This window comes from Periophthalmus magnuspinnatus, chromosome 4, assembly GCF_009829125.3.
Source record: "Periophthalmus magnuspinnatus isolate fPerMag1 chromosome 4, fPerMag1.2.pri, whole genome shotgun sequence".
Lineage (NCBI taxonomy): Eukaryota > Metazoa > Chordata > Actinopteri > Gobiiformes > Gobiidae > Periophthalmus > Periophthalmus magnuspinnatus.
In genome coordinates, this window is record NC_047129.1 from 30,199,872 (window position 1) to 30,221,548 (window position 21,677).

General features: G+C 41.3%; 1 protein-coding gene across 1 annotated transcript in view; it reads left to right on the forward strand.

Annotated features, from left to right (window-relative positions):
* Positions 1 to 21,677, forward strand: part of LOC117369907 (contactin-associated protein-like 4) — a 353,019-nt gene that overhangs the window by 330,745 nt on the left and 597 nt on the right. The window contains exons 21-23 of the mRNA XM_033965250.1: positions 1,915 to 2,002; positions 19,065 to 19,280; positions 21,042 to 21,113. Coding sequence (XP_033821141.1) covers positions 1,915 to 2,002; positions 19,065 to 19,280; positions 21,042 to 21,113 — 376 coding nt within the window. The remainder of the gene's footprint in view (positions 1 to 1,914; positions 2,003 to 19,064; positions 19,281 to 21,041; positions 21,114 to 21,677) is intronic.

Sequence of the window (21,677 nt, forward strand, 5' to 3'; positions counted from 1 at the left end):
GTCGAGCTATAAAAAGTCTTGGGGGAACAGAATTAATTGCCAATAGTTATACTGTGGAGTTGAGCTGGGAGCACGCAAAATTACCACAATTATTTGCTGAGTTTTTGTGTGATTAAAGGTGCACTTTGTAATATTTCTGGTGGGTTTCTGCCACCTACTCGGCTCCATGGAGGTGTAATTGTTTTTGCTTGATATATTCCACGGTACGGCGTTAAACTAACTTGCCTTAACTAATTTATCTCCGCGAAAAGGCAAGGCGAGTTTGTGTAAGTTGTACAGCGCAATTCGTACGCAAAAGTGATTCAAAGGCGTTAAAATCACACAGATAAAAACATAAATAATCACAAATAATCATCATAAAATTAACATTAAAACAGAAGAGTGCAGAATAAAACCGCTTCAGTCATACGCACGGCTAAACTGAACTGTATCTTCATGGGAATAAGCCACTTGGACTAAGAAACCACATAGAAAGTGTCTTGCCCAACGACACATTATCTTTAGGTTGGTGTACGAATCACAGACTGTATAAAAACGTGGACTGAGCGAGTGCGACGTCACCCACAGCGTTTGGCTCAAGTCAAATGAAGCTCACGGATTCTAGAGCAGTTATAGCGGCGAATTTGGGGCCAGTTTCCATTTTTGGAATTCCGACTGCGAGTATCATAGCAACCACAGAGCCAATCAGGAGCGAGGCTGTTGAAGGTAAAGTCTCTTCTCACCCACAACGCAGGGTTAGCAGGGAGCGCTGTTAATCAAGCCTGTTGTTAGCGTAGCTTCAGCAGGAGTGACCTCGGGGAAAGAATTCATGTCCACATCTTGATTTACGGACACAATAGCGACATAAAAACACCAGGATCATGTAGGAGGAGGGTTAATCTGAACATTTTAAGCCCAAAATGATGAGGCTGAAGTGAATTGGCGGTCGATAAATATATTCATTTTGACCCATACCACTTCTTTTGACTATATTTTAGGTTTAGGTTTGGATAAATTTGGATACATCAAAACTCCCTCCATAAAACGCCTGGATTTACTAATAATAAAATGAGCGTAAAAGTCTCATTTTTATAGATATTGTCCTCAAATTTGACAATACAACAATATTTTCAGTTGAGATATAGTGGATTTTTGTCCCCAGCTCCTACTGCAGCTTTCTACACCTTCATTTAAACGAAAAAATTTAGGCGAGGATGAGAAAACGTATTTTTGATGTGTGTTCCAAAGTGTATAAAAGTGATTCTGACACCTGTGGGTAAAACTATAGAGTGTTACCTTTACAAAGACCCCAAAACTTTTACCAAAATGACCCGGAATTGTCAGGGGTTAATACAAAAATCGTCTTCTCTGAACGCTCAAAAATGCTCTGTTTGCATTTTGCCAGTTTTGTCGTGTCATAGATAAAACTCTGGGCTTCTCCTGTGCTGTTTTTAAGCCTATAAACCATCACCGGACTCCGCCGCGCTCAAATTGTGTTTACAGCAAAAGCATTTCTCTATTAATTCATGAGAGATGTGTTTACCGTCGCTTTTTTAATGCTAACTCCTAAATGCCTCATGGGACACGGAGTTTAAGTTTTTGCGAAAGTGTATTTTTAAGCTAGAAAATGTGAAAAACTTATCCCAAAAGCAGGTCTAAAGTGAATTAAAGCCACAAAAATGCAAAATTAAAGCCACAAAAATGCATAAAACGTGTTATTTAATACGTAATATTTATCCACTTCAAACGCCTCCTGCAAATCTATGAGTAACGTCCATGCGAAATGCGTCTTTTCTGTCTCGAGTCATTATGAAGCATTTTCTACCGTGTAACCCTTGAGCCTGGCATTTACAGTGTACGTGGGCGCCGCTATAGTCACTTTGTGTTTTCCATTAACATTTAACCCACGCCTCTGCTGTGCTTCTCCTGATGCAGATCGACCAGGGCCACACGGAGATCTTCAACCTCACACCGGGAGCGGAGCTGAGCAGCGCCGAGACTATCGTCCTGGGCAGAGTTCACGGTAAGTTGTAAGATTATGTTTTATTTCTGGGGCTAAGAAGTGTTCAGAGGTACAAGTACAGAAGAGTAGAAATGTTTAGGTGCTACTGGTGCAAGAAAAGGAACGAAAAACTTGGATTTAACTAAGAAAATATGTCGGTGATGCTGCAGTTGGTCTATTCTAGGTGCAGCAGAGTGAGATCAGCTGACACCTGAATAAACTGAATGACCAGGTTATTACATCAGTGGATTTGTTCTTCCCTGATGACACGGGCAGATTCCAAGATGAAAATGCCACGATTCATCGGGATCAAATTGTGAAAGAGTGGATCAGGAGCATGAGACAGAGAGAGAGAGAGAGACAGAGAGAGAAGGGAGGCTGAGAGAAAGAGAAGCAAAGAGACAGGGAGAGAGGGAGAGGGGGAGAGTGAGAGAAAAAGCAGGAGGGAAAGAGGGAGAAACGGGCAGAGAGAGAGAGCTGTGAAAACAGAGAGACAGAGAGAGAAATAGAAGCAGATAGGGAGAGAGAGAGGGAGGGAGGCAGAGAGGGGGAGAGACAGAGAGAGATGCACAGAGAGGGAGAGGGAGAAAGCAGGAAGAGAGGGAGAAGCAGAGGCAGAGAGCGAGATGCACAGAGAGAGAAAGAGGGAGAGGGAGGAAGGAAGAGAGAAATAGAAGCAGAGAGGGAGAGGGAGAGAAAGAGAAGCAGAGAGAGGGAGAGGGGGAGAGAGAGAAAAAGCAGGAGGAAAAGAGGGAGAAACGGGCAGAGAGAGAGAGCTGCGCAAAAAGAGAGACAGAGAGAAATAGAAGCAGATAAGGAGAGAGAGAGAGAGAGAGAGAGGGAGGGAGGGAGGCAGAGAGGGGGAGAGACAGAGAGAGATGCACAGAGAGAGAGGAAGAGAGGGAGAGGGAGAAAGCAGGAGGAGAGGGAGAAGCAGAGGCAGAGAGCGAGATGCACAGAGAGAGAAAGAGGGAGAGGGAGGAAGGGAGAGAGAAATAGAAGCAGAGAGGGAGAGAGAGAAAGAGAAGCAGAAAGAGGGAGAAGTAGAAAGAGAGAGGGAGAGAGAGAAAGCAGGGAGAGGGAGAAGCAGAGAGCGAGATGCACAGAGAGAGAAAGAGGGAGGGAGGGAGAGAGAGAAATAGAAGTGGAGAGAGAGAGAGAGAGAGAAAAAGGGAGGCAGAGAGAGAAAGGAGAAAGAGAAGCAGAGAGAAAGACAGAGACAGAGACATCATTTTCACACATGGATCGTCCACCACAGAGTCCAGACCTTAACCCCATTGAGAATCTTTGGGATGAGCTGGAGAAGCTTTGAGCAGCGTCAGACTCGACCAACATCAATGTGAGATCAGGGAGGAAAATTAATGCAACACTGGATGGAAATAAATGTTGTGACGTTGCAGAAGCGAAATCGAAACAACGCCACAGCGAATGTGCGACGTGATCAAAGCTAAAGCCGGAACAACCAAATATTAGGCTTGAGGGCCAATAAAAGCTGGTCTGAGGGCCGCGTTTGGACACCCCTGGTCTATGTTAAAACAAGAATAGGGATACGTATTGGGTAGATACTATATCAGCCAAAAGTACCACAGTATCTACCATTGTAAGTACCACTGTAAGTACGCAGTAAGTCACGGGACGTATTTCAAAGTGCTACAGGAATCATGAGGAACTAGCATTGAAAATGAGGAAATGTTCAAGAAATAACAAAAAAAGTATCTAGCCCTGTGTGTTTCAATGCAAAAAGTTGGATGCAATTGTTAAAAAGTACTTGTATTGATTGGATTTATACTCCAATAAACGGCGTATTAAAACCGTGATTAAATCGGGACTAAACCAGGACTAGACCAGGACAGGAAGTGCACCAAACCAGGTCTACATCACTAAACCATGAGAAGAAAGGATAGAGAAATTTGGCAAAGAGGTGATGCAAACCCAGTGTATGAAAGTGATCAGAGCTGCATACGCCTTACATCACTCTGAAAACCGTCAAACACACAACTCTAAATTCAGCACGTTCGCTTTGGTCAGGTTTAATTAGATCTATTATGATCTTTTACGTCCATCGGGGGCGATTTTCTACAGAATATGAAACAGCAGACAAAGTTTTGTTTGGGGATTTATTTTGGTCTTTAGTAATAAAACGGATGGTACATTTTAAATTTGAAACGTATTCCCTGCTCATCTTTCTGTCAGAAAACTTTTGCATAATATATTAAAAATCTCTCCTCTTTTCAAATGTTTTAAACTTTATGTGTTTTTTTGCAAACTTTTTCGCCTGAACGATGTTTCTCAGAGTTGTATCATTAGTAAATATAGTTCGACTTTCAAGGTGCACTGTGTAACTTTTCCGGTGGGGGAGGGTCCGGTCCGTTAATTGCTTGTTTCTATGGCGATGACGCTGTTGTTGAAATTTTGTTTTTGCTTCTCGTAACGTAACGTCAGGGGGGGATTAAAAGTTACAGACTCGGGTAAAAGTTTGACAGGGGAGGGAGCGGGTAGTAGAGAGTTTCTACGACCGATTCGAAGGTTGACGTCGAAGCTGGGTCGGAGGCGGAGGTGTTCGTGCCGGTCGTGGAGAGCTGGGTCGGAGGCGGAGGTGCAGGGTGAGTCCAAGAAACGAGATCTGAGAAAAAAAACAGCTGAGTACTATGAACGTAATCGCAAAAAATAGACTGAGCCGAGCGGAACTGTACCACGGAGGATCTGGCGGAGTGTGTAGGATCCTCAGTCCCTTTGTACTCCCGAGGTGGAGGCTTGATTGCTGATTGGCTGCAGGTGTGTAGTGGGTGGTGCCAGAGTCTCCGCCCAGCTCCAGGCTCAGACACAAACGGGACGGGAGAAAGACAAGCGCAGAAACACTGGGACAGACAAAAAAAAACAAAAAAACTTGGAAAACATGGATTGTTATTGTGCGCTGGGTCGCTTGGCGTGTTTTCCATGGAGTTAGATCAGTTTAATGCCCTAGTGTGGAGCATTCAAGACAAGACGATAGACAAAAGTTGCGTTAATATGACATCAGAACATTTGTAAATCGTTATTGTTTAAAATTAAGATGGAGACAGGTCATAATTCTATGGTAAAGTTTGTTGTTTGTCAGATTACAGATGTGCTGACCTGGTTTATGGTTCAAATCTCTAAAAACTGGATTTATCGTCATGAAACAAAAACTGACACAAAGTTCAGCGCAAATCGAGCACAATGAAAACAGAATACAGTGGCCCCTTGTTTATCGTGAGGGTTATGTTCTAAAAATAAAACGCAATAGGTAAAATCTGCACACACATATACACACACACACACACCCCCCCACACACCCCACCTCACACACACACCCCCCCACACACCCCACCTCACACACACACACCCCCACACACACCAAACCTCACACACACACACCCCCACACACACACGCACACACATACGCGCACACACATAAACACACACATATACACAGGCACTCACACATACACACAAACATGCATGCAAACACACATTCACACACACACACACACACCCACACACCAAACCTCATGCACACATACACACATATACACACACAAATACACACACACATACACACACACATGCACATACTCATGCATACAGACAGACACACACATACGCACACACACACACATGCAAATTCAGACACACACACATATACACAGGCACACACACACATACATACACACATGCACCCAAACATGCACGCAAACACACATACACCCCCACCCCCACATACACACACATGCTCACACATGCACACACACATACATAAATGCACACATGCACACTCAACCTCATACGCACACACACACACACACACACACACACACACTTACACTCCCACATAAAAACAGACATCATTCTTATTGTCTCCTCCTGCTCTTCAGACCCTGCTGTTTTCACTCTTTAATCTCTCAGGTCCATGTGTCCCGTGTCTTTTACACTTTGTCTCGTCTGTAGTGTCTCAGTACATTTATTTATTTACGCATCAATAACATAACCCAGTCCACTGCTCTTTAAACTGTCTGTATAAACCTTATGTGATCATTTTTTAATTCAGTGTATAACTAATTCTCATCTGAATTCAAAAACGACTACATTTCAGTCAAGCTATTGCGTCAAACTGCCATAACAGCTCATAAGTCTGGTGCATTTTCCCACAGCGATGGCATTTATGTATTTCATTATAGCTCCATTTGCTGCTATAAAATTATTTAGGGCACCTTTCATGTCAAGGTACAAGATTACGTGTGGAAAATTATCAACTCTCGCCCACCCAAGTGACATTTTTATCACATTCGACGCGTTTATAGACAGTATATCAGCCGCTCATGTCTGTAAAGAGCGTTGGTATTTTACTAATAAAGACGTCTGCTGATTCCCTCGCTTCAACTATCACGGAAAAACTTCGAAAAGGTCTCGGAGTTCCTATGCAAATCAGATTACTTGTAAAAAAAAAAAAAAAAAGAAAACGTAATTACCTTTCAGATTGAAGTCAGCACCTTTAGATTCTTAAAACCAGGAAGAAATCAAACCGGAGTGGGCGGGGTCAATTTGGAACCAGGAAGTGTTTAACCTTTAAATACACGGAAGAATGGACGTGTGTTTTAAAGGCCCCGCGGTGGAACGTCGCTCTAATAGACTGATCCTGAGTCCCTTGTCATATTACTATCAAATTAAATATGTAACAGTTCAGGTTTGGAACAGAGGGAACGGCTGAACTGCTGCTGAACCGGAGATTGTTAATTAAAGATAAGACCTGGGATTTTACAGGTACGATAGCGTGGCTTGTTAGATTAAAATCTGAGTACGTGTGATATGTGGGCTGTGAAATGTGCTCGTAATAAAGTCGTTTTATCATTTTGGATTCTGTATCAGGGTTAATCAAAAGTCTCAAACAGCTGATAAACCACAGCAGCTGTGTTCTTTTCTGTGAACGGAGAGAATGTATTTTATTTTTTTATTCTGTCTTTCTTTTCTTTCTGTTTTTCTTTCATTTTTTTCTTTCTGTTTTCTTTCTTTCTTTCTGTATTTCTTTTTCTTTCTTTTTTCTTTCTGTATTTTCTTTCTTTTGTTCTGTCTTTCTTTTCTTTATTTGTTTTTCTTTCAGTTTTTTAATTTCTATACTTCTTTCTTTCTGTTTTCTTCCTCTTTCTTTCTTTTTTCTTTCTTTCTGTTTTCTTCCTCTGTATTTCTTTCTGTATTTCTTTCTTTTTTCTTTCTTTCTGTATTTCTTTGTTTTCTTCCTCTTTCTTTCTTTTTTCTTTCTTTTTTCTTTTTCTTTCTGTTTTCTTCCTCTTTCTTTCTTTCTTTCTGCATTTCTTTCTTTTTTTCTGTATTTCTTTCTTTTTTCTTTCTTTCTTTCTTTCTTTATTTATTTATTTCTTTGTTTTCTTCCTCCTTCTTTCTTTCTGTATTTCTTTTTTCTTTCTTTCTTTTTTCTTTCTTTCTTTGTTTTCTTCTTTCTTTCTGTATTTCTTTTTCTTTCTTTCTGTATTTTTCTGTATTTCTTTTTTCTTTCTTTTTTCTTTTTTTCTTTCTTTCTGTTTTCTTCCTCTTTCTTTCTTTCATTTCATTGCATAAACCGTCCCCTCTCTCTGTATCTGCTGCTGTCAGACTCATCATTTTGCTCTTTAAATGTTCGTATTAACTCGCTCTACATGATCCTGGTGTGTTTTTATTTCACAGTTTTGTCCGTAAATCACGATATGAACATTAAGAACAGACCAATCAGGCGTCTTCTTTCCCCGAGGTCACCCCCAGTACCGTTAGCAACAGGTTTGATTGACAGCGTTGCTAAGCGCCCGTCACACTCCTTTAGTCCACTTCTTTACACAGTTTATGGGCGAGACACTACACGTTTGACGGAACATGTCTGAATGAGTTTCTTCCGGACTCTCTGGTTTCAACATCAACCCTAAGCGTGCCTTAAAATGTTCAAATGTGGCCACACCTCCTCGCCAAAGCCTGATCTCGTCCGTTCTCAGAAGCTAAGCAGGGCCGGGCGTGGGTAGCACCTGGATGGGAGACCGATGGGAATCCGAGGTGCCACAGTGGGACAGAAGTGACAAAACTGTAGTTGTGTCCTTAAACTAGACACTTCACCCTCATCGCCCGGTGTGGATGTGTCGGAGGAGTCGGACTGGCAGCCTTGCTTCTGTCAGTCTGTCCCAGGGCGGCTGTGGCTTATCACCAAGTATGGAGCGAATAATGTAACAGAAACTTTAAGGATAAACACTATAGAAGACTTTCAATCAGTGTTATTCTCCGAGGACATTTCACTCTCACAGACAACTGAAAAGTGCTTTACATAGAATTAAAACCGCAGCAAAATATAAAAGTTCACATAGTTGGCATAATATGAACTTACATAATTTACCCATAACTAACACAAAAGATCAGTTAAAACGTTAAAACATTCAAGTCGGTGTATAAATGTATTCATGCCGAGCTTTAATTCAAACTTTCAGGTTCAATCTTTGCCGTTCATTATTCAAAGGCAGTGTTCAAAAGACGTGTCTTTAGTTTAGATTTTAAAATATTAGACCTTGTTTCAAGGCGCAGATTTTGTGGTAAAGAAATCCATATTTGGGATGCACAGGAACTAAATGAGGCTCGACTGTGTTTGGTCTGAACTCGACCCGTCCCAGCTGATCTGAGGGGCGCAGGGGGAGTTAGCGGGGCTGTCAGATACTTTGGACCTCCACCGTTTAGTCCAGGGGTGGGCAACATTTTTGACACATGGACCACAGTAGCCAGGATATCTATGTGTGTATAAAACATCAGACATTTGGCCTATAACATGTAGCAAAGCATAAATATGTAAGACTCATTGAACAAATTGTTTTCCAAATGCGTTAATCAAATTCATAATTAATTCATTAAATCTCAGTTAAATAAACACAGCAGAAAAAGTTGGAACAAGCTTTATCCATACCTTTTTTAATATAATTTGGACACGTTTGTTGGGCCAGATTAATAAACCCAAAGGTCCGTGTCTAGTCCTGACCCACCGCAGCTCAAAGTCTGGAGATGGGCCCCAGTGTCTTTGAAGGAACCATACTGTGCACCTCAGTCTTAAAGATGTTGTTGTTGAGGTGTTACATGTAATTTAAAATATAATGTTGTACTCTCTGATCTTCAAATGACATTTTAATAATAATAATAATAATATCACGGCACATTTTACTCTCTACAAATATGACAACTAGAAACTGTTCAGGGCACAGATACATTTTAGTTTCCCAACATCAGCAAATCCGATTATATTTTCAACTTCAAAAACGCTTTTACGAGTTTCTACATGAATGCAACATAATTGTGCCCGTTTTACTGGATTTCGTTGCTAACGGCTAACGTCGTGATCAGCATTCTCTGTTCTTTACACCCTCTTACTTAATAACAAATGTAGGGATTTGTGCTGACGTGGAGTTAATTTTATGGACATTTTACACCTGAATGCTTCACTGTTTCTTATAGTGATAAATATGAAACGTAATGTATGGATCTTGGGGAATCTGCAAGTTGTAAAGAAAGTGCTACTCTAAACTTTTTAAGGGTTAGCTTGTGGTGAAGAAGCAACTTTGGTGCTGTTCAAACTTTTATGTTTCCTCCCACGACGGTAATGAGACCTATCACTTAAGCTTCAGAAGTACAGGGGGGATTGTGTAGTTTGATGCTGCTAATCAGGGAGGGGTCTTTTTAATAATTAGAAACCAGAGTGTAATGTTGACGAGTATGTTTCCTTCACGTGTAACACAGCCTCCAGAGAGTGTGTTTGTTTAATCTTTATTCATCCAGGTAGGTCGATTAAGAACCAATTCTCCTTCACAGCGACGACCGGGTCAGGAGGCAGCAGCACAAACAACAGGACAGTGAATACAACGTTTAAAATACACACACATAAAACGTCACATCTTTCACACGTTACAAGACGATAAACGATAAAAGAGTATGAAAGAACCGCTTCAAAACAACTGCACTCATCAATCAATCAATCAAACTTTATTTCTATAGCACCTTCTAACAACCCAGGCTGCCCAAAGTGCTGTACAACGTTAAAAAACACGATTAAAAACAATAAACTTATCAGATAAATTATAAACTCATCAGAAACTACATCTCTGACTGAAGATTCCAAAGCAGATAAAAGGATCAATACTTACTCTGACAATCAATCGATCCATATCCCTCTGTCTGTCCCGAGGTGCAGGTTAAATGCCTTGAGCAGTGAAAATACGCGAATAGAAAAGCTCAAACAAAAGTCTCAGTGCAGCTCAACGGGCGGAGTGATCAGATCCAGCGTCAGGGAAGTTTGAGGAGGGGGAAGCGTCCCTCAGGACAAAAGTGTCTCTCTTCTGCGTCGTCTGTGTCCTGCAGTATTACAGCAGCGTCCAGGGGGAGCCAGGTCAACTCCGGAGATGCAAAGAGTCTCTCCTAAGTCTGTTGCGGTTACTTTACGCACTTGAGTCATTTCAGTCAATCCGTATCGTTTGATTTACGTCGGAGGCGCAGTTCAAGCACAATGAAAATCGACGAAAACAAAACAACGAAAGTCTCACCGTGCAGTTTAACAGAAGGACACATCAGGTAGGGTCCCGCAGGTCGTACGTCAGGGCAGTTCGAGGTGATTAACAGCCCTCAGGACAAAAGTGTCCCTCCTCTGTGTTCTTCAGCCTCCAGGTGAAGCAACAACAAAGGAAACAGCCCTGTCCTAAGCCTCACGCTCACTTTGCTCTGTTCTTTTTGGTTTCTTCTGCCACAATTCATGTAAAAAACTCTGCGTCACATCTGAGGAACTCCTACTACTTATTACTTTTACTTCAGTAGTAATATTTTTACACTTATGGCTACTCTAAAGAAAATGTTTAAACTGTTTAGCATCACAACACTGTGTATCGCATCAGGTTTGTGAAGTCGTAGTATTTGTATTGTACTTTTATATATTTAATGAAAAATGTCTGTGTGGGAATGGAGGCTTGTGGGCGGAGCCTTGTACACACTCGTACCGCTAACCATAAAGAGGCGTCCAACAGGCGGCAGAGAGAGATTGCTAAATGACTCAAACTTGCATGGATGACATATATAACCACTTCAGACATGTTTTTTTGATGAAGGAACAACATTATAACATGGTAGAAAGCTCCAAAAGTCCAATACTCTCGCTTTAATTGGAAAATGAATGGGAATTGTTCTTCGGGAAGTGAGTCCGGAGCGCCGAGCGTCACTGCGAGTTTATAACATAATCCCAAGTCTATTAAAAGCACATCGGCAGAGCAGCTTGTACAGTAGAATGACAGATGTTGGTATTTTCAGTCTGACCCAGTGTCTGCTCACACCGTACCCACCACACCTGCTCCCTCCCCCCCCCCGGGTACTCTGCCACCCCGTCCCACCACAGCCATCCATCAGTGGGGCTAATGGAGCAGGAGGCAGCGCAGTGGAGCAGAGCCCAGACCGAGATCCAGAGAGAGGAGCTGGGACAGTGCAGAGGAGAGGGGAGGGCTCTGTGGTACTATTATTGGTGTTTGGAAAGAGCCCCAAGTTGAATCCATTTTGCAAAGTGGTAGAGGATCGTGAAGGTGATACACAGACGCGGGAGAGAAGCCAGTGTACTCACGTAAGTACTCACGTAAGTACTCACGTAAGTACTCACCTAAGTACTCACCTAAGTACTCACCTAAGTACTCACCTAAGTACTCACCTAAGTACTCACCTAAGTACTCACGTAAGTACTCACGTAAGTACTCACCTAAGGACTCACCTAAGTACTCACCTAAGTACTCACGTAAGGACTCACGTAAGGCTGTGGTTATTTTTAAAGGTCCTATATTACGCAAAATGGACTCTTGGGAGCTTTAAGCCATAATATACGTGAGATATGATGTTGTTACTTCATCATAAACATTCCTGGAGTTGTGTTTTGGTTCATTCACACGTCTGAGAAACACTTTATTATCAGTCTGTTACATCTCCAAAGCTGAAAAAGCTCCGTTCCACCTTGTGATGTCATGAAGTTAAGTTAACAACTACATTTTACCTTTTGTTTAATAGATATTAGAAATTCCAGAGCTGAAATGATCCAAAAACGTTCAAGTTGAAGGTGTATAGAGTTTAAAAACACAGTGGAGCACTTCCTGTATTATCACATGATGACATCACAAGGTGGAACAGAGAGAAGAACTAATCTTAAGTTTGCAGGGTTTGTGTGTTAAAAATGTGTGAATGCGACAAAACACAACTCCAGGTCTGTTTGTGATGAGGAAACATTATTAAACAACATATATCAGAAAACAGCATAATATGGGCTCTTTAAAATAATAATAATAATAATAATAATAATAATAATAATAATAATAATAATAATTAATGATAAATAATAATAATAATAATAATAATAAATAATGATAAATAATAATAATAATAATAAATAATGATAAATAATGATAAATAATAATAATAATAATTTACTCGAGTACTAATAACTCAAGTAAAATTTAACTCAAGTAAAATTTAAAAAGTAGTGAAAGAAATTACCCAAATAATAATATAAAAAGCATTTGGGACATTTAAGTCAATGTTAGCATAAATATATGGACGTATAAATACTTAGGACGACAAAATATTAAATGGCACACAGACTTTCCAAAGAATAAACCACAAACATTTGAAAATCTTAGATGATTTCTGGCTGTAGGAACTGTTAAAATCATGTAATACTGAGTACTGTTACACTAAAGTATTTCTCAAGTGGGTGTTAGAAAAATACTCTGGGAACTACACTTTATTAAAACGGTTAATTGAGTAAACGAAACTGCACGCTACCCGATTTTGAAACACATTTACACATATATGAGCCACAGTAGGTCAGACTACGCTAAAATCTGGAAAGTGAAACCAAGATGGCGTCGCATTATTGTGCTCATCGGCTCATTTCCTCTTCCGCGGTACATCCTCAATACGGGCTAGAGCCTCCCACCGTGTGACCACCATCGGAAACGTGTATGGAGGCTAAAGCGGGGCTAGCGTGAACGATGCTAGGCTGAATTCGGCTAAGCTAACTGGCTGGCGCTTTGAGGATTGTAAACTCTTAAACGTTCATGTTGTGAAAATACTGAAGAATCCCAACAAAATCCGATCTTTGTGGAAGCGGGATTTGCCCTGTTAGCTGGATACGGGCAGTTTGAATTCCTAAAATATGCATCGTGGTCTATGGAAGAACGGACAAAGCTGCAGTACCTGGAGCGGCCACTAGTCGATCTTCCCCAGAACACGAGGAAAACGTCTTATCCAGCTCCTTCTCACATTCCGTCACTGTGTCTTGGCGCAAAACACCTCCCCCCCGACGTGAACGTATCGCCGTGATTGTGAGTTTGAGCATTTGAAGTTTATAAAAGTGGGTTTTTCATCATATTTTCCCGTTTGATTGTAAACATGCCATTGAGCTGACCACCTTTGGAATAATATAAAGGCCCGTTAATTGCGAACGCACTGGCAACTCGGCGAGCAAATATGGAGCGGCTCAAAATGAGTCTCTTGTTTACAGATGTGAGGACAAACTCGGCATGTTAATTAGAAAATAGAGACTCGAGAGAAAAGCTGAAATACTGAGAAAATAAAGCTTGGTTTGTATTGATAGATTTTCTCCAATTAAAGCGTTTGAAAGGCTCCTGCTGGTGGTGGTGGTGTATTTCTGCATTCCTGTGGCACAATTGCATCACAAGCGAAGAACTCTGTTGCAGATTTGAATAAAATGGTGAAACTAATTAGTGATCGCCCCAAATAAGACAGCTGGAGTTTGGAGAAATTAAGGATATTTGGGGAGTACAGTTTGTGGTTGTGTTTTATAATAACGGTCCAATGAGGTTCATCTGGTCTTCTGTTGATTTATTTTAATAGATTCTTTTATTAGACCAAGGTTTAGTTTGTTTTTTTAGTTTGGACTGCTCACTAGCGCTCAGAGGGGTCAAGTTATGTAGCTGGGAAGTGTTGTTTTTTGTTGTTGTAAGTTATAAAGCATGTTAAAACGACATAAACGTGGTTGGTTGAGTGTCTACTATATAAAAATATGACCATTTACCAAAGATGCACAATGTAGCTTTTTTTTTTGGTAGGGGTCTGTTTACTCCTCAGCTGATTTAAACAGGTTTTAGTGCTGTCTTCCTTCCGCTGGAGGCAGGACGACAGCGCCATCTGCTGTCTGACTTCTTCAAGACAGTATCCCAGGTGTGTGAGAGTAAAAAGTCCCCCTCGTCCCGGTTCATAGTCCCGCAGGCACGTTTACGTATTTTGATTGCCTCCTTAATCCAGTGACGATGTTTGTTTGTCATTCTGCCTCCACTGACAGGAAGACGGTGCCAAAACCTGTTTAAATCGGCTCAATCACATGACGTGACCAAAGACGAAGGAAGAGCGTTAGTGAACAGTCCAAACTGTCAGGCATGGAAACAAAGAATCTATTAAAATAAAACAATATATGTAATAATAATAATACATTTTACATTATAATAACTACCTTAATTAGCTGTCTGTGTGATCCCTCAGTCGTCCAGGTCTGATCCAGAGCAAAAGACGAAGTTTAAATCTGTCAACTGGACAAATCGTTGTAGGAGTGAAGACGTTTCGCTGCTCGTCCAAATCGCTTCTTCAGTTCTGGTCAGATTACTGCTGGACACTGCCTTATATTTGTCTGAAGGGAGGAGCTAACGACACTGAAACTGTAAACATCTATTTTCTCCAGTTTCAGTTTAAACGACCTTTCAACCTTTAACGACCCTGCTATTGTTCTCTTTATTTGTTTTGGGTTTGAGGATGGAATGACAGATCAGTGAGCGATTATGTCTCAGGCCCCCATTCCTATTTAAAGGAATGTCTTTCCTAACAAAAATAGCTTCTTAAACTCCCCTCTCAGATCATTTGTCGTCTCTGGCTCAGATCTGAACTTCACTGTCTTCAAAGGAGTGGTTAGTGTCTTTGAGATGGAGATGTACAGCAGACTGGGGTCCTGAGGAGCTCTCACGACGGTGTTGGTACAAAATGTCTTCACTCCTACAACGATTTGTCCAGTTGACAGATTTAAACTTAGTCTTTTGCTACGACGAAATACTTTTACGAATGAAATGATAGAAAATGCACCGTTTTGGAGCTTTCTACGATGCCATAATGTTGCTCCCTCATCAAAAACACGCCTGAAGAGGTTTTATGCATCAACCAAGCCTCTTTGAGTAATTTAGCGATCTCGCCTGGACCTTATTCAAACTCTCTCGTGGTTAGCAGTACGACCTTGTCCAAGATTCAGCCCGTACGCCTACATCACCCATACTCCCGCAAACCATTTTTACATAGATATCCAAAAATCCAATACAAAACAGTGTAGTACAACTTCACAAACCTGACGCAATGCACAGTAGTTTCATTAATACAAGTTGGTGGTTTCATCCCAGCTTTTACGCGTGTTGTGTTTGTGTGACTGACTGTGGAAAGGGGGGACAATCTACTGTTTCTGAATGTGTGAAAGAATGAGAAAAATTGCTTTTGTAACAATGGCTTTGTGTCTTAAGTGGTTCAACATGGCGTGCTGTTCGAATTGTAACAAGATTGTTTTAGAAAGAGAAAGAAAAGCATAATACATCCAATTTAAAGGTCCTGTACCCAATTTCTACCATTTTCAAACTGCGACAGAGGGAGGCTGTTACATTTTACTGCCACAGCAACAACTCAACTCACTTTTATCTTCCACAAACCCTCCTGCACATCCCGGTTCTTTATGTGCATGGATTTAAAGGCGCACTACGTAACCCACCACCTGCTTGTCTCCATGGAGATGTTATTACTTTGCTTAGAAAGTTCCACAGCGTGTCGTTGAAGTTACAGCTCAGGTCTGTAAAGAGACGACCGCGTTCAGGGTAAAAACGCTGGTATCTTTACGCAACACAGTCACGTTTCGGTTGACGTAACACGAGATACGTAAGTTTAATGCTGTACTGTGGGATATTCCAGGCAAAATAATAGCATTAGCGAGCGGATCCCAATCAGAAAAGTTATATTGTGCATGTAATCGTGAAGGAAGAGATTGCAGATCAAGGTAAAGAGTTGAAAGAAGTTTATCTGATCAGATGAATGAAGTTGCGTTACTTTTCAAGGGAGTTTTTCCAGTACTTATACCCCAGGAAAAGTACTATCTATAGAAGGCTGGTACTATTTACATACTGTCCATGCAAGTTTGTAAATGGATATACCGTTAGCTGTTTACATGAAGGTAGAATACGTGTTGTAGTCACAGAAAAGATGTATTTCAAGACCTCTCGTCAACCTGAAGACGAAAAGCTTTGTCATGTAACCGAAGTCACAGGTTCCAGTGTAGACGTCTTAAAATAAGTATATGTCGAGTTTTTATTGAGAAACAAGTTCACCTCGATGTTTAAGATACGCGGTATTCAACACAAGGTTTAAGAGTAAAACAAATAAAACAAAAATCACGCTTTCGGTGCATATTTGGTAATTGGTGACGTTTTTATACAGCGCTTTTCCACCTTCACGTCACTCAAAGCCCACAGTGTGTCTTGCCCAACGAAACAATGACAGCATTTATCTGTGGGAGCTGGAATCGCACCGCCAACCTGTGCTCAACCAATGATGTTTATGTCGAGAGCGGGATTCGAACGGCCATCTTTAAACATGTTTTAGAACGTAGAAACTGTGCTTCAGCAAATGTGTTCATGTTTACTATCCGTAAGAAAAGTTCGTAGTGGCGTCTTCCCAAATTCTTACAGGACATAGCACAGTTTTAAAATATGCAATCCTGTCTTAAAGATCGGTTTCGAAAGGACAAAGAAATGCATAATATCTCTCCTTTAAAGATTTATGTAAATTACTGTTTCAGGTTGTGGCATTTTTTCCAATACTTTTCAAACGTTGGCAGGATTAGATATGAGACTCCATCATGTCCGCCCCCTGCCTCTCCTCCCGTGCTGCGCGTTGTGTAGTAATGCGTCTCTGTAATCAAACCACTCCGCTCCAAACTCCTCACCATCACAGCACCTGCCACTGTCACCACGGCGACGACAGGTGATCTGGTCCTGTCGGGTAGACGCAGAGGGGAAGCGGCGCGACAAAATCAGCTCAGCAACCACTCAGCGCTGCGGCGTTAGAGGGGAGCATGTTTACTGTGTTGGAAAAAGTGGAGTCATAAAAGCTTAGACGATTGTATTTATACGTTTGACTGAGTGGTTAGAGTCAAACTGAAGGTTGGTGGATCGATTCCCGCTTGGACCGAGTGCTGTTGTTGTGTCCTGAGGCAAGACACTTCACCCTAGTACAGGGGTGTCATTCACCCCTACAGACTTGATCCGGCCCTCAGCTGATTTGTAATAAAAATACACTCAGCAAAAATAGATTTTTTTTTTATTTTTATAAATCGTAATTTTTAAGGTGCATAAAAAATATAGATAAATATACCATTTAGTTGCGCCCATTTTTATTTTTGCTAACTGTAGAATTAAAAAAATAAAATAAATACAAATTTGAATTTCTTTCTGCAGGCGCCACTCATAGGTCCGGTCCCTTGAGATCAAATTAAGTCGTATGTGGCCCCCAGACCAAAATTAGTTTGACCCCCCTGCCCTAGTATGAATGAGGTGTGTCTTTGGTGGTGGTTGATGCTGCAGATTGGCGGCGTTGCTTATTATTATTACCATTGACTTGAATTTTATCAGTAAATAAGCTGTTTGAGATGGAGCACCCGGGGTCTGTATAACTCTAAAGATGATTCACGATTTTTGCACGAAATATCCAATGATCCGCAAATGTTGAACCTTATAATTATTGATTTGGGTTTATTTGGTTTCAGTAACTCATCATTATATCCCATAAATTTCTGACTATAAGCCACTACTTTTTCCCCATTCTATGAACCCTGCGGCCTATATAAAGGTGCGGCCACCAGGGGGCGCTCTCTAGCTGTAAACGCAAAAGTTGAGACACACGTGGGGAAAGATTATGCACTGAAGAATACACGAGTATTGATTTTGAACTGTCATTTTGCGCATCATGGAAAACACATGAAGAAATGTAAATGATGCAGGTTTTAAGATGAAGGCAATGGATCTGGCGTCAAAGAGGGAAATAGAGCCACTGCACGTAAGTTTGACCATTAAAGAAGGAAATAGAGCCATTGCACGTGAGTTTGACCATTAAAGAAGGAAATAGAGCCATTGCACGTAAGTTTGGCATCAATGAATCGATGGTGCGACGTTGGAGGCGGCAGCAGGAAGAACTTAGTCAATGTAAAAAGACGACAAAAGCTTTCAGAGGAAATAAAAGCAGATGGCTCTTGTTGGTGCTGTTTTACTTTCTAAACCTGCAGCTATGTTCATCCCGTGTTACTTTTGTGTTGGTGCCATTCTGCCAATTCTCAGGGACAGTTGTTTTTTTTTTTAAAGCGTTAAATTAAAACAAAAGCAAAAAAAAACTTCCATGTACCGTCTTTTTGTGTAAATATCTCATGTTGCAACTTGAAAACCTGCGACTTATATTCAGGTGCGGCTTATGCATGTACAACATTTATTTTCTTTTCAAACTTAGCTGGTGCGGCTTATATTCAGCTGCGCTCTATAGTCCGAAATTTACAGTGCTTTTACGGCTTAAAAGAAACACATGTAAGATTTAGATTTTAAATTCCTTAAACATGATCTAACTGTGTCCCCAGATCAGAGATAAACATCAAATCAAGTTCAGGTTTTACTGTTAGCAACTATAGATCTGATTCATTCTTGCGGTACAATAACGTTGGACATGATGGTCAAGTTATTTCTGTTATAAAGTGATGAATACTGGAGGTTCTGAGCTTTCACACGAGGCTCGGACACGTCATATACGAAGAATGAGAGAAAGTTGTACGTGTCCTCTCTCTGCAGGTTAGCAAAGCAGCGACAGTTGTGTTTTTTAAGATCCTTTTAAATCTGTACGAGCACAGACTACGTACAGTTCCTTTAAAGTCCTTTCAACTGACTGAGGGATTACACCGACCCATATGTCAAAATGTCATAAATTCGTACTTATTTTCTTTCTATTTTTTCAGATGTGGAGGACTTGGACCCTGAGTTTGCGGCTGTTGCGTCTCGGGGCTTTAGTGGCTGTCTGTCTGCTGTTCGATTCAACTCCATCACTCCTCTGAAGGCTGCCCTGATGACCTCTGACCCCGCCGTCACCGTCAGCGGCCCATTGGTCCATTCAAACTGCGCCTCCGCCTCCTCAGCCAATCCCTACGCAGCAGAGACCACCCACTCCTTATCTGGTAATGCATCCTATCACTAATTATGGTTAGGGTATTAATGGTAAAGGTGAGCCGCGATATAGCGAGGGACAACTGTTAGCAAGGGGTGCTTAGCAATGCTGTCAATCAAACCTGTTGCTAACGCTAACGGTAGCAACCTCAGGGAAAAAAGGCGCCTGATTTGTCTGTTATTAATGTTCATATCTTGATTTACAGACAAAATAGCAAGATAAAAATACCAGGATCATGTAGAGCGGGTTAATACGGACATTTTAAGACCAAAATGACGAGTCTGACAGCAGCAGTAATGAAGAGAGGGGCGAGAGTTTTTCAATAGAAAGTGAATTGGAGTCAGAGTCACTTTTTATTCAAACCGCAGCAGCTAGCAGGTTAGCTTCGTCCATTTATATATATTTACGGTCTACGTTCTCGAGGTCAAAATAAGTTTGGACTACGTGGTTTACCATCAAATAGTCTGTAAGTAAGCAGTTAGCATGCTAGTTGTGAATAATCTGGACGTTCGTAATGCATAAAGTACACGGCAACCACTCCGCCGCCCTGTCTTTTCTTTTAGATGTACACGTGTTAACCTGCCGTCGGTCTGTTCATTACATGCGAGGCCTCATTAAACGGGGTCTGAGCTGCAGATGACATTAGCTCCTGACAGCACAGCGCCCCCCTGAGGATCACAGCTGTCAGTCTGAGTGATGGCACAGAACAGTTAATCTCTCACATACACTACGCCTTTAAACAACCCCGCACTATTACTCTTTATCTGGCTGTCTTTAAGCGCGCTGTTTATATTCACTGTCTGTGCGAGGGGCCTATCAATCTTTTCAGTTTTGAAGAGGGGCGATAAATTCAAAATATGTGATAAAAACGTTTGGCACAGGTGAAGATGTGGGTGTGTTCAGAGCGCCACACACACATCGCATTAACGCTGGGACGAAACCCGGGACTAGAACCAGCGTAACCCGAATAATTAGCTACTCACTGATAAAAGAAAATGCTTATAATGTGTCAAATATTTTAATTACGTAGCAGTGGAAGAGGTGTGGTCTGGTGCTTAACTAAACAGTTTAAAGCTCCGCCCACACAGCTACATTTCAAATAAAGCTGCTAAACTGGGCTGTACCTGGAGGGGCGGGGTCTGGAGGCATAAGGAGCAGTGTGATTGGTCAAACAGGTATCCACATTTCAAACTCCAGATACACTTAGCTGTATATCAGGGCGGTCCTGCGTGATGTCACATTGTACTTGAGATTGCAGTGGCGACGGGAGGGAGCACGCAGTTTACATAGTTTGTCAAAAAAAAAAAAAAAAAAAGCCAGAAAATGACACTATATGCACAGTTTGGTGGTGGAAAAGGTGGATTTAGGGTTTATTTCTGAGTTTTAAGTCATGTTTTAGAGTTGTTAGCTTGTCAAAAACGTATCTGGAGTTGTGTTTTGTTTCATTCACACACGTTTGAGTAACATTTTATCATTAGTCTGTACATCTCTAAATCTCAAAACGCTCCGTTCCACCTTGTGATGTCATGAAGTGGTAGTTTTCAAATTGACAGCTACATTTTTACCTTTAATTCGTTAGAAATGATCCAAATGATTCTAGTGAAGGTGTGCGTGGAGTTTAAAAACACAACGGAGCGCTTCCTGTATTACCACACGATGACATCACAAGGTGGAGCAGAGAGTTTTCAGCACCCTGACTTTGAACAGTTGTATGGCTACGTCTTATTTTGGAGGTGAAAACGTGTAGATTAATTCCTGCGTTTGTTTTCAGACCAGCCGAGCTCAGTGGATCCCGGTCAGCCTTTAGTCAACACCATCAGAAGTGACTCGGCTCTCATCGGAGGTAAGTGAGACGGTTTATTCACGGGTTTCGATTAAAGATTCCTTCCTGATTCGTCATGGCAACACTCCTCGGTTGTTATCATAGTGTATAAATGGACACAGCTAACGCGCTAGTCACCACTTTCTAAACAGGAAGTGAGTACAGACGCAAATTGGTCCCTTTGAGGTCATGATCCGGGTGTTCGTATTTCATCGTTTGTCTCTAACGCAACATACGAACATTAATAACAGACCAATCAGGCGCCGTCTTTCCCTGAGGTTGCTCCCGCTAGCGTTAGCAACAGGTTGATTGACATCCTCGCTCCTGATTGGCTGTTTGGTTGCGCATCTGGATTATCAAATATCGGACGTGGTTGCAGATTAGCTGTAACTGCTAGCCTCAATTTGCTTAATTTGGTTGGAAATCAAAATATTATATCTTTTAAATGAAGAAAGATCCACTAAATCCTTCAAATCTGGAGGAAATAATTAGCCTGAAACCTACGAATACAAGACAGTTTCCAATAAGTGTTAGAAATATGAAGTTAAAATTGTTCCAAAATGCTGTTTAAATAAAAATATGTTT